The 12,878-nt window shown below is 51.6% G+C and overlaps 5 protein-coding genes across 5 annotated transcripts; 1 reads left to right on the plus strand and 4 right to left on the minus strand.

Moving 5' to 3' along the window:
* Positions 1-131: 131 nt before the first annotated feature.
* B0T23DRAFT_66020 (GDP dissociation inhibitor) lies at positions 132-2,098 on the minus strand. Its single transcript, XM_062841602.1, has 3 exons — positions 1,842-2,098; positions 686-1,749; positions 132-481 (listed from the first exon to the last, which is right to left on the minus strand). The coding sequence occupies exons 1-3, from the start codon at positions 1,919-1,921 to the stop codon at positions 153-155; spliced, it is 1,473 nt and encodes a 490-aa protein (XP_062695063.1). The 5' UTR covers positions 1,922-2,098; the 3' UTR covers positions 132-152.
* Positions 2,099-4,786: 2,688 nt separating this feature from the next.
* On the minus strand, positions 4,787-5,446 carry B0T23DRAFT_425985 (uncharacterized protein; the record flags this gene model as incomplete). The annotated part of the gene is made up of 4 exons (XM_062839946.1): positions 4,787-4,887; positions 4,943-5,040; positions 5,211-5,322; positions 5,410-5,446. 4 exons carry the CDS (start codon positions 5,444-5,446, stop codon positions 4,787-4,789), a joined length of 348 nt encoding a protein of 115 aa, XP_062695064.1.
* A 334-nt stretch (positions 5,447-5,780) lies between these two features.
* Positions 5,781-8,556, minus strand: B0T23DRAFT_372731 (phosphoribosylaminoimidazole carboxylase). The gene is made up of 3 exons (XM_062836749.1): positions 7,247-8,556; positions 6,374-7,179; positions 5,781-6,316 (listed from the first exon to the last, which is right to left on the minus strand). Exons 1-3 carry the CDS (start codon positions 8,130-8,132, stop codon positions 6,107-6,109), a joined length of 1,902 nt encoding a protein of 633 aa, XP_062695065.1. The 5' UTR covers positions 8,133-8,556; the 3' UTR covers positions 5,781-6,106.
* A 636-nt stretch (positions 8,557-9,192) lies between these two features.
* B0T23DRAFT_66105 (uncharacterized protein) lies at positions 9,193-10,676 on the plus strand. Its single transcript, XM_062841603.1, has 2 exons — positions 9,193-9,623; positions 9,704-10,676. The coding sequence occupies exons 1-2, from the start codon at positions 9,250-9,252 to the stop codon at positions 10,338-10,340; spliced, it is 1,011 nt and encodes a 336-aa protein (XP_062695066.1). The 5' UTR covers positions 9,193-9,249; the 3' UTR covers positions 10,341-10,676.
* Positions 10,677-11,012: 336 nt separating this feature from the next.
* On the minus strand, positions 11,013-12,783 carry B0T23DRAFT_309656 (cyclin-like protein; the record flags this gene model as incomplete). The annotated part of the gene is made up of 2 exons (XM_062834537.1): positions 11,013-12,176; positions 12,304-12,783. The coding sequence occupies 2 exons, from the start codon at positions 12,781-12,783 to the stop codon at positions 11,013-11,015; spliced, it is 1,644 nt and encodes a 547-aa protein (XP_062695067.1).
* Positions 12,784-12,878: the final 95 nt, after the last annotated feature.

Below are 12,878 nucleotides of genomic sequence, written 5' to 3' on the forward strand. Positions count from 1 at the left end.
CAAATCAGTTACCAGATAGCAGTGAGATGGATTGGCAATTGAAAGATAGAAGTAGATTGATATTAATCTTTTTCAAATATGTTACGGAATGTGGGGAGGGCGGTGCATAAGATAGTAAAGAGACCAGCCCTTACCATGGTCATCGCCAAGAATCATTCATCATAATCATCATCCACGGGTTCACGAGCAGTGAAGACCATGTACTCTGCATCATCAACTGCGTCGCCAACGACCTTCTTCCACGCCTCACGGACATGATTCAGCGATGCGTCGTCCATCAAGAGGGAAAGAGATGGGCCTGGCAGATCAAGAATCAACCCATCATGTCGGCTTTGCTTCACACCAGCAGCCTGCTCATAGTATAACTGATACAAGCACTGGGGGACTTGATCACGGTCCACAGCGAAAAGCAAGGATTCAAGAGAGCGACTCAAGATCTCCTTGGAGTTGGAAGTCGCCATTGTGGACAAGTATAAGACACCTGTTGGTTTCCAGTCAGCCATTTGAGCGCAACAAGTGATGAATGATGCGAAAAGGTTGAACGGATGGGAGTACGATCAGAATGTCAGAGGTAGTTATCGTCAACGCCGAGGCTTGGACAATGTAGATAAGTATTCAAGATGTGGATCATCATAGTACTCAAAATGGGTAAAATGAAGGGAGCAAAGAAATAAAGGAAACTTACTCTGACCATTGGGACATTCACCAGTGCCGCTCGAGTGAGCGAAAACATAGACTGGGTCAGTGTTTGCTTCGCCAGGTGTTGTTAGTGAGCCCGGAGGCAGAGCGACGACCGCAACGCAGGGAGTCGGCGCCCCGTCGACGGTAGACTCAAACAAGATCTTGAGCGGAGAATCAACAACGGCCACTAGCCTGCTGATGCTCGGCTCGTCACCAACGCTTTCGTCTCCACGCACGAGCAACTTGGTTTTCACCTTATCGCCGCTGGTCAGCTCGAGCTCGATCTCGTCAGTAGCAGTATCCATTGACTTGATACCAGCGCCAAGCATGTAAACAGCACCACCAACCGCACCGGCTCGACAGGCGACCTGGGCAATCTCGGAAATACCGCCCCATTTGGGATAGAGAGCAGCAAAGCCGGGGCCAAAATGACCCATAGAAGTAAGATGGCGATGGACGACGAACAATCCATCCTCGGTATTGATCCGGCCATCCAGCGAGAGCGTGAGGGTGATGATGTAGGTCTTGAGCTCGGTATCCATCTTGAAGTGCTCCTGTAAGAAGTCCACCAAGGGTTTATCGGCAAAAGGCTTCCAGGCATCTCTCTGCTCCGGACTGTCGTAGTCCAGCACAAACCGTAGAAACTTCATCAGTCCGCGCTTCGCCTTGGCCGAGATAGCAGTGGTTGAAAAGACATCTTCGCGGGTGGAAGGGATGCGGACAAGGCTGGGTTGCTGTTCGGGGCCAATGGGTGCTTTGAAGATATAGAACGATCCGACGGCGAGGAATTCCACCTGCCGGTACGCCCGGGAAGAAACCAATTGAGATAGCAGCTCCGAGCGGGCGTGGATCAACTGCGGTGCCAGTGCCAGCGAGTACGCTCTGGGGAAGGAGAGACCCACGACATCCGGCTTGGTGATGGACGCGGACCTGAAGAGGCCTTTGTCCTCGGTGGCCAGACGGTCAACCCAGGACTCAGCTTCTTGCAGGCTGAAAGCCGCTTCCGCCCCGCCATAGTAGTCGTTGGGGTCTATGTGCAAAATGTTCTTGCCCGATCGCGAGAGGGATCTTCAAGGCGGAGAACAGCTATGTCAGTCGGTCAGTTAGACAGGAGAACGATGAAAGTCGGATGAAGAAGAGCGAAAGAAAAGTTTGCTTACAGTGCAAGCAGAGACTGCTGCAGTCCGGTGCCGCAGATGACGACATCCCAAAGGGTATCGCCGATAGATCCCATCGCCATGACTAGGGACTCTGTGGTTCGCGGAACTGCCAGTCTGTTGAGAAGTAGTAAACTTGGGAAAAAGAACGAGGGTTGCAGCGGCAATTTTGAAATGAAGTTAAAGTTTGGTGCTTGCGGAGCCGGCAGTTCCTCGGACCGGTGTGGTCTTTTGAATCGGCCCCGCCAAAGCTTTCGTTTTTGTGGGTTTGTTGTTCGTCCCCCGCCTGACAAACGTGCAGACGCACGGGCCACTGGCGAAGCTTCGAAGTGGTCAAAACTCGACGTCCATCCACCCCAAAATTTCCTTTTTTTTCTCATCAACCACTCAACGAAGAGACGCGGTTGCTGCTGCTGCTCTGCAGCCCAACAGTATCGCGGGAGTCTTGGGGGGCCTTTCATTAGGTTTCTCCGAAGTTGAGTGGCAGATTGATGCCACAAACAGCCCTTCTGTATCTCCTGCCTTAGAATCACCACATGTGAGGGCGGGTCGAACGATGGGCACATTTTTCTACCATGCTATGAAATTGCAAATGCCTGTCTGCTTTGCCAGTCAACTCCGCGATGCCCGGAAGTTGTAGATGACTCTCCGACTTAGAAGCTCACATCTTTGCGATTTTTCTGCGCAACGATGTTGCTAGCCGCCAAGTTATCTCGGATCACATCATGATGGCTTCGTGCGATCATCATTAATCACAAGCTTGAACAGAGTCGTAACGGCTGAATTCGAGGTTGAACAGAGCGCCTTTACTGTAGGATGATCCAATTGGGTATTAATTTACATCGCATTGCTCCTCGAGTACGGACAGGACAGGACAGGACAGGATGTTTTTGAATGGCACAGACGCCCATTTCTCTCCGTAGAATTAGTGGTGATTTCATCCTCCTCCGGCCGCAACCAGGGTTCATCCAAGATACGGGTATCTTCGTACTCTCTGTCTGTCTCTCATGTCCATTGGCATGATCAAGCCGGACATGACCAAGCCGAGGTTGTCCGCCGAGATAATATTGATCCCTGATAGATCATCACTTCATGCCCATAGTCGGTGGTTAAAACCCCAGAGATCCTATGACTGCATCCAGACAAGGCCCATCATCCATCTATCTTGTCGCCGATCGACGTCCTCCATGTTATCATCCACATCCGCCCCGAGTGAACAGCCCATTTTCCGCCTATAGGCCTGCACCCAGCCATCAAACTCCCCATCCGTGAAGAAAACTCAAACTCGTAGTCGCAGCTCCTTCATTACACCTTCGTGTTACGAAGGGGTCTAAATATGATTACTGTTAGTGATCATGCATGTGGGAGGCGTGACCGCCTGATGTGTCAAAGCGTGAGATAAGAGATAGAACATACCCGCAACCTAGAGGAGTTGTCACGCCAAAGAAGCAGTCACCTGCATTCTTGGGTACAACTTGCTCAGGCTTGATGGGTGTGATGACTACACCGGCGCTGACGAGGGAGGCGCAAAGCGAGAGAAGGGCGGCGACGAGAGCGACTGGCTTCATGTTGACTTGTATGTTGGCTTGTGTCGTAGGAGGATAGTTTTGTTTCTCGGGACGAGTCGAGTTGCGTTGTCTTGTTGAGATGAGGTAAAAGTGAATGTTCTGATCGGTGAGGTATTTCGTCCGAACGATTGAAGTTCCTATCAGGCTCGAATTTCAGACCAGCTGATGAATTTATTAAACAATAATAGAACTGAGTGAAGTTGTTGTGAGTAACAAGTACCCGTAGTACGTATCACGTATCAACAACCGTTCCGCGGCGACCTAACTTTGAGGACGAACGAGACGCGAAAAGGAAACAGAAAGGATGGGACGCTAAAAACGGAACAAAGGGCGACGAGAGAAAATAAGTTCTGATATGAAGCAAAACATAAAATGACCTGTATGAACCAGGCTGTGTCGCTTGGGCCTCGAAGCATCTCCTGACTGAAATTGGTAGTGGAAGGCCGTGGGAGGATGTTACCTTGACCACACGAGGCGTCGCATCTGAAACCCCGTGAGGGACGGGCGCTTAGCAGCCCCCTGACCACCTCGGCGTTTCACCATGACAGGGAACGCTATCCCTAAGACTTGGGAGAAAGGTAACTCATGCCGACGAACGAAATGGAGAGGGTAAAAGGAAAGGTGATGTTTGGTATCCGCTTGTATCTCTGTTAACGGGAAGACAACCTTATGGGCTCTCAACCTAACCTTACTTCGTTGTATCAGCTCACCATTAAGCAATCAATCCTAGGACAAAATGAGTGGCCCATGCACCACAGTCATGAGCACGTAGAGTAAGTGATAGTGATGTACAACTGACTTGTACTGACCAAACCTTCTAAGAAAGGGCGCTAACCAGGACGTGATCCTTTGGGCCGTGTCCTAAGCCAGCAGCAATAAAGCCGTCTTCATCCCTTCGCCTTTCTTCAACCCATTTAATGTACCCAAGAACGAACTTAATGCAGCGTTTAGCTCATTATCATCGAAAGATCGTAATAGCCTTGGCCCGTTCCTGTCGTACGACTCATCAAAGCTAGGAAGCGACGAATATCAGACTGGAGTACTTAGCCGAGTACTCCTCTAATCCTCTGACCCCGGGATCCAGTCTTTGTGAATAAGATGGACACCCTTTACCTGAGCCTCATCCTCCCTTTTCTTGTCGTTAATAATATCATTACCATCCTCGGAATTAATCGGGTATTACATATGGTGTAGAGAAAAAATTCGCATGTTCCGGGTCTCTCAATGGCGTATGAGGCTCTCCAGTGGCATCGCTCATGGAGGTAGTTCGCCCAAGTTTCAAGATTTTGGTGTTGGGGAGACTATCGTTCCAGAAGACGAGATTGTTCGTTTGTCTTCAGCATTCTGAAAGGACCCTCTGTTATCGGATAAGCTGACACTTTAGGCAGGGACGGGAGGAGCGGCGTCGGTGGCGCTGCCTTGTTGCATGCCCGGTGGCGGAGGCAGGAAGAGCGGGAGGTAGGTGACGGCGAGAGACATCACTAGGTATATGTTAGCGGACTCGCAAAGATGGGTTGCTTGTCCCGGTAAACGTACACGACATGCCCACGGAGAAGTATCCGGGTGTGCTGGTGCTCTTCTTGGTGTCTTCGCTCTCGCCGAGCCAGCTCTGGACGGCAAAGACGACAGCAGCCCTGAAGTATAATTTGCATCAGCAAACGGTCCACCAAGGCTTGCATTTGATTTTCAAATCCATATAGATCGCGGGTAGCTTTTTTCGAAGCTCCCTATGGCTGTGCTTGGAGTCGCATAGTGTGTTTTGCGCGCGCGCATCCAACGGGTCGTAATGTGAAGGTCCAATTACCATCCAATGTAGCGGTTGCGCATGAAGATAGCAGCCATGGGCAATGTGGACGAGAGAGTCGACTGGAATTCGGGGGCGTCGGTCTTCGCGGCCGGTTCCTGATAGGGGATAACTATGCCATTGACTTGGGTCAGCTTGATGCTTCGCGACTTTGACACCGGACAAGATGCACTTGTAGAAACTGGAATGAGGAACTTACTCAGGTCTGCCCTACGCATATCCTTCTTGGAAGACATTTTATATGAGTGTATAGAACGGAAATTGAAGCCGGTCTCGGGACTTGTTGCGTGAGGTTGATGGTCGTCCGGACGGTGACGTTCGAAGCTGGGGCAAGGTTGGAGACACCTCTCCCGGGGAAGCTCTGGACTTCCGTTTGCGGGACTCTGCCACGGCCGTCGCGTGCACGGTCCATTTACGGGCCCCACAGATGGTCTTGGCAGCGAATGCGGGGACTCGCGATGATTGCTGTTGTGGATGTTTCTGAAGACCCAGGCTCGCCGGGAATACTTACCTGGATTGATTCACTTACACAGTACACCTGACGCATTCCGTACATTTAAATCTTTATTTGCGACGTTGCAAGAGCCAAGCACTCCTTAAACTGTAACTGACTGGTTAACGAGTGAGAAGGTTGCACAGGTACTTGTCATGGTTAGATTCTCACAGTCATAAACGTAGCGTGCTCTTGACATTTTCTTCTCTTCGACTTTCCGGGTATAACCATTCCTTTGTTCCTTTTACTTGTGTTACGCCGTAACCCCCAGAGCTCGCTCAGCTCGGTCCTTGTTTTATTCGTGCATCCAAGTGTGTCCCCGCGCGAGTTGAATCGTCATAATAGCTACATCGAAAACTGCGCATCACATTCTCATTGCCCCTTGGGCCACTGTCCGTGTTCTTTACTTGGTTTTCTTCATGCCCTCAAGATACGCAACATCGCCTCCGGTCCGCAACTTGCCACCCTTCTCAATGACGGCCTCCTCCATTTGAAGCTGATATCTACTCATATGCTCCTGGTACTGAGGGATGAAGGAGCCCAAGATCCTGATGGCAAGAAGGGCGGCGTTGGTAGAGTTGTTGATGCCGACAGTAGCAGTGGGAACGCCCCTCTGTTAACAGTTAATGGTTGGACGGTAACATCGCTGGTATGGTGGGGCTAAACTTACAGGCATCTGCACGATGCTCAAAAGACTGTCAAGTCCGTCGAGGTGTGTTGCCTTGACAGGGACACCAATGACAGGGAGCGGAGTCTCCGAGGAGATCATGCCAGGAAGATGAGCGGCTCCACCAGCAGCAGCAATAATGACCTTGATGCCCTTCTTCGCTGCCTCGCCGGCAACCTTCATCATGTACTTGGGAGTACGATGGGCAGAGGTGATGTCGAGCGCATACGGGACCTTGAATTCTTTCAGGATATCAAGACCGGCCTTGAGGACGGGCAAGTCGGAGTCAGAGCCCATCGTGACCAGTACCAAAGGCTGATCCGAGTTATTTCCCTCCGCAGGGTTAGCTCCTCCGGGGTTCGTCTTGTTACTAGCCTTGGCCTCCTCCTGGGGACGAAGTTGCTCAGCAGAAGCAGCAAGACGCTCCTCTCTGATTTGATCGACCATGCTGATGAAAGGCTCAGCAGCCTGCTCAAGATCCTCGATTGAGGAGAATCCTGTCAGAGTAATATGGCCAATCTTGCGAGTAGGCTTGGACTCCTTGTTGTAGAGATGGAGGTAGACATCAAAATCATCTCCGTACGTCGTCCTGGCAAGACGAGCGAGCTTGTGATGGGAGTTGGGGGCGGCACCACCCAAGATGTTAAGCATGATAGAAGATGAGACTCTGGGGGTGAGCTCGTCGGGGATAGGCAAATCAAGGACGGAATAGAGCTGCGCCTTGTATTGGGACATGTAAGGAACGGCCTCAATGGTGTAGTGGCCCGAGTTGTGGGGGCGAGGCGCGACCTCGTTGATCATCAACGATCCTGAACGATATGTTAGCATGCTAGAGGTAGGCATTCAATAAAATTGTCACCAAATGCTGCTACTTACCGTCCTCGAGGAGGAACATTTCAACGGCAAAGACGCCCCTTCCCCACAAGGTGCCAATCACATCACAGGCCAGCTTCCTAGCCTGCTCACAGACATTGTCATCCACTCCCCTGGGCGGCATGAAGACTTTCGTGCAGATGCTGTCTTCATGGATGGTCTCAACGGCAGGGTAGGCGACGCATTTTCTCAGATTGCCTTCATCATCCTCAGTACGAATGACCATGACTGCAAGCTCCTTCACGAAAGGAGCCCACTTTTCCGCGTAGAGAGGAAGCTTGCCCAACGCCTCGATGGCAGGGGCGAAGTCCTCTTCACTGTTGACCTTGAAGTTTCCTCTTCCATCATAGCTTCCCTTCCTGGCCTTGAGCATGAAGGGAAAACCAAACTGGTCAGCAGCTTCCTGGAGGGACTTGAGAGCCGACTCGCCCGACTCAATAGCCATCTGATCAGCAATGGGGATTTTGGTCTTGCTGGTCCGGAAGTGTTCCTTCTGAAGATACTTGTCCTGGATGAGACGGATGGTTCTCCAGGAAGGATGGATAGGCGGTTTGTGAATAGCAACGGAGCCATCGGCGAGCTTGATCTCGACGCCATTCTTTTCGATATCCTCGAGAACCTCGGTTTCGACATGCTCGATTTCGACAGAAAGATAGTCGGAACGAGCAGCGAGCTCACGAATCTTGACCGGGTCCTTGAAAGAGCCAGTGACATGGCGGTTGGTGTTATGGGCCTGCTTAGCAGGGGAGTTCTTCTCGTCGAGGATGGCGATGTCGATGCCCAGGGGGTTTGCGGCCTCACAGAGCATACGACCCAATTGGCCGCCACCGAGAAGGCCAATGACCGGGTTGCTGCTTCCCATCTTGTCGGATTTTTGTCTGAGGCTCATCGGGATGAATTTGGCGTGAGCAGATGACTCTTGCTCAACCTAAGGAAAAAGCTGAAGAATGAGCCGCAACTTAACAAGCTGAAGAAACCTGGAGAGAAGCGATGATCGGCCGCTGGGGGCTGCGCAAGAGTCATATAAGACAGGGGGTCTTGCGCCTTGTTAAAACCGTGAAACCGGGGCAACTGAAGCTGCTAGTGGGGTCAGATCAGGTACGTGTAGTGGGGGATGAAGCACCGATAGCGGGAAACTGTTAATGTAGGGGTCACTCATGAACTTCCATCCGTTCCGACGTGTGGCTCTACGATATTTCCTCCTGGTAATTAGGTGTTTACGTTTGTTAGCCCAAAGAAAATTACTACCGCTGGGTGTCTCGCAAGACGTCACATCCAGCGATCTTGGATCGCCAAGTTATCTAGATTTCGGGCTTCGTAAATCGTGGGCTTGTGAACGTCAATCAAGTCAACTGCCGTGGCGGCTATCAAAGCCTCAAAACCCCCACTACCAAGAAGAAGAAAAAAAAGCAAAAAAAAAAAAAAAAAGCGGGTGCTGATCGCCCAAGCACCTTCACTTGCAACTGAACTGCACCTCTTCACAGACCCTCCGGCGCATCCACGGAAGTCGCCCACTCTCACTCTATCCTTCCACATGATATCAAAAGCTTAGGACTGTCATCAAGATGGAGGCCACCCCGGAAAGATCTAACCAGGATATTGTTCAGTAAGGCCTACCGACCCTTCTCTATTATTCCTGCAACAAGTGCTACGATCTTGAAGGTCTCTTCCCTGTGCTCTAGCTGAGGAGACTATACATATGAGCCTGGTCGATTACTGCCTGTGCTTTGTACATAGACCATACCATACAGGGACGAAATGCATTTAACTGACTTGTTCCCGTCTTGAGAAAGTCCGCTCAAGCTCTTTGACATTGCAAAGAGTGAAAAAAGATTTCTTTACACTTTGGCGCCTATGGTGAGGTATGGCAAGGCAAGTGGCCTCCTCCTCTACCAACACTCTTTTCCCGAGTTCCCATTACGAATATCATAATAATCTAACAAGCTGAACAGCTTGCCTTCCGTCAAACAGTACATGATTATGGCACAGATCTTTGCTGGACGCCCATGATTCTGGCCAAAGAGTTCAACAGGAACCGATTTGCCAGAGACAGTGATCTCACTATCTCCACAAACGGACCGCAACCTCCAACAGTGGTACAATTTGGTGCCAACGATCCCCAAGAGTTAGCCCGAGCGTCTACCCTCGTAGCTCCTTACGCCGGCGGCGTGGATCTGAACTGCGGATGCCCTCAGTCATGGGCATGCGCTGAGACGCTTGGTGCCGCGCTGATGGAAAAGCGAGAACTGGTGCGGGACATGGTCATTGAGACTCGAGAGTATCTGAGACAAGATGGATGGGGTGTTGGGAAGGAGAGGGATGTCGATAACCCCAAGGGAAGGAGCGTCAGCGTCAAAATCCGTGTTCACAAAGACTTGAGGTAAGTGACACACGGTGCATACTTATGATCTCGGGGATAGGTAGCAGGAATCGGGAACTAACTAGACCCCCATGCAACAGAAAAACGATGGACTTCATCACCACCGTTCTCGGCCCCTCGCAAGACCGCCACATCGACTGGCTTACTATTCACCCTCGCACCCGCCAAACCCCCTCCAGCACACCCATCAACGTCGAAGCGCTCGAGATCCTCACCACCACCTTCGGCGACAAAGTCCCCATTCTCCTCTCAGGCGATGTCTTCACCCTCAACTCTCTCCCTTTCACCTCCCCTTTGCTAGACCCAGCCAACACGCCCACCCTCACCAGCAAGTCCATCACCACCGATAATGTTGAGAAAAAGAAAACACCACAATCCCCTCTGCTTAACCTCCCCAAACTCTCCGGGCTAATGTCCGCCCGCGCCATCCTCGCCAACCCGGCCCTCTACGCCGGCTACGACGCATGCCCGTGGGAGGCCGTGGAGACGTTCATGAGCCACCTGGCACGGGCGCCGCTGCCCTTCAAGCTTGTGCAGCACCACCTCAGCGAGATGTGTGCGCCGGGCATGGGACCGAACAAGAATGCCCTGCTAAGCAAGCCGGAGCGCAACGCCATGCTGAGTTGCACGAATATGGTTGACTTGGTGGATTTCTTGGATGAGAAGGCGAGGGAGAAGGGGTATGGAGATGAGTTTGGGTTGAGGAGGGCGGTGTGAGTTGTGTCAACGAGCCAGGTTGACTTTGAAGGAGTTCAGTTGTTTATGAATGGAAGATGGCAATCCCTGAATAGAACAAGGCATCCATGGGGATTGAGCCATGGTTAATGCGTGAAGTCCTGTTGATCCATAGCTTCATGTTTACTGGTGGGCTCAAACGAGGCCCCCCGCTGCTTGTAGCCTGAAATGGAGGGGATAAAACCTACCTCTCTCACCTTTGCCGGCATTAAACTTGTTAGCGTGGTGATTTGCAAGTGGCAAGAACTCTAATTTGCGTACAAAGGATGGCTAGTTTGACCACTTCTAAATCCTTGAATACTGTAAAGTGGTGGTACCACACTAATAAGTTTAAAGCCGGCAGAGGTGTACTGTGTATATAATTTACAGGATATCATACAACTTGACACCGTCATGATCTGTCGCCATACTGCTTGATCAAACGACCCCCGTTACACCCACGAGCCAGGGGAAGTTTGACCAAAGAATACCCAATGCATTTTCCATGCTCGCCAACCAATTCATTCCATGTAATTTCAAGAGCGCCTCCTGTAGCCCCCCACCGCTGACGCCTGATACCGCCGACTACCCTATAAGCCAAAGTAATAAACCCGAATTTGGAGCAGCAACTGCAAGATCTGGCGGAGGCGGGCAGAAGATTCCCAATCTGCAACGCTAATTCCTGTTGATTTCTCCTTCATCCTCATCGCTCGTAACCGTCCGCGCCCGCTTATTCTCCGGTTCACCTTCCACCGCCGGATCGGATACGGAGCTCTTACGCTTCGCCCCGGGGGGTGACTGTAGTCTGCTGTCGTTCGGCCTTCGTTCATGTATTGCCAGATTGTTGGCGGCTTCTTTTAGTAACGCGTCGGAATCTCCTCTGTGCGAAATGGACGACACCGGCGCCTGCTCCATCCTTGCATCAAGTCCCGAAGTAGCGCTGTCCGGTTCGCTCTTGATAACGGAAGCTGACTTTGCCTCTGAAGAGCCCTTCGTCGCTGAACCGTTCTGGGCCTCCGAAGCCGATATCCCGCCTTCCTGCTTAATATGTTGTGGCTGCGACCTCTCCTCATACTCCTCCAGTGTGCCATTGGTGTTGCCGTTGACACGATGACGGCCACTGGAGCTCCTAGGGCTCTGTGTACTACGGTCTGTCTCCATCGGAGTACCATCGCCCTCCTGCTGACTAGATGCCGTTCCAAGTCTACGCCTAGTGCTCTCGAGGTTGAAGGTGGGAGACGGAGACATCCTGTTATCCTGTTTCCTCAATGGGTTCTCCTTATAGAACTCCGTAATGACATCCATAGCCATGCACACCTTGCCCTCGTCGCCCTTGAGGTATTTCCACCACGCCTCCCCGTCGACATCGTCTACCTTCTCTTTGAGGATGGAAGCGGCGAAAAAGATGGCACTGATGGCGATGTCGCGCGCATTGAGTAGCAAGGGCAGGACTGTGAGGCACAAGTCGTTGCAATAAGTCCAAGCGGCGTTACGGAAGGCCTTGTTGCGAACCAGATGCTGCTTCTGCTTGGAGTAATCTTGCTGCGGTTGACTGCTTTCTTGTTGCTGCAGAGGAATGTCCTGCTCTAGCATGTTAAGAAACTCGTATAGTGGGTGGTATGGAATTCCGACCATGAGATCAAATGTCAACTGCTCCAGCATCACCTCCTCGTAGTTAAGAATACTGTCGCGCCACCGCCAATATTCCTTACTTTGTTCGTCGATGATTAGCTTCGTATTTTTCTGGGCGACTTTTGCGACCGCAATGATCAAATCTTTTGTTTTACGGCAATTTTCTTCTGTTTTATTCGCGAGAAAGAGCGCTGTAGCAGCGATATTCTGCATATATGAAATGGGTTAGTTGATGTTGCGCATCCTCAAAACTGAATGACCACATCCGGGTTGCTGAACACGACTTCCAACACGGGCGCCATAAAAATTGGTTAGAGGACATGAAAAGACTTACGTAGTGATGAATGCCACCCTTCTCTTCCACCATGCTTCTTCGCATGTAAAAGCGGTGGAAGAACACGCCGGCAACCCACAGTGTGATTTGCGGGAGATCAAGCATGATGCCAGCCTGAAAAATAAAGTTGACGCCTTTGGCCCTTCGTAGGCGCTCTTCTGACACAGAGAGTCCATCTATGATGCTGGGTGTGCTCGCTACTTCGTCGGGCGTGAAGTACCATTGATCGGGACGCGCGACCGGTAGTTTTTGAGGGCTCGACGGTGGGCGTACTGTTGCCGGTGACGCTACGCTCTTAGTCGAGTGTGGCCGGGGAGGTGACGTCCGGGTCGAATGTGAAGGTGGCGATGGCACGGCAGGGGGCACATCGCGTCTTCTCACCGGCGATTTTGACAAACGATTGTCAACCGGCGGCGGAGGCTTTGCGGGGAGCCCGAGCGATGGTGGCTGGTAGCCCTCCCGCGGAGGACGATATGACATGATGCAATGTGGTGGTTGACGTTCTGGCTCGTTCCCAAATAAGCGAATCCTCCCCGTGTCGCCCTTCAGACAGCTTTGAGCGGGTTGATGCGCAT

The sequence above is a fragment of the Neurospora hispaniola genome, assembly GCF_033458365.1.
Source record: "Neurospora hispaniola strain FGSC 10403 chromosome Unknown B0T23scaffold_2, whole genome shotgun sequence".
NCBI classification, from domain to species: domain Eukaryota; kingdom Fungi; phylum Ascomycota; class Sordariomycetes; order Sordariales; family Sordariaceae; genus Neurospora; species Neurospora hispaniola.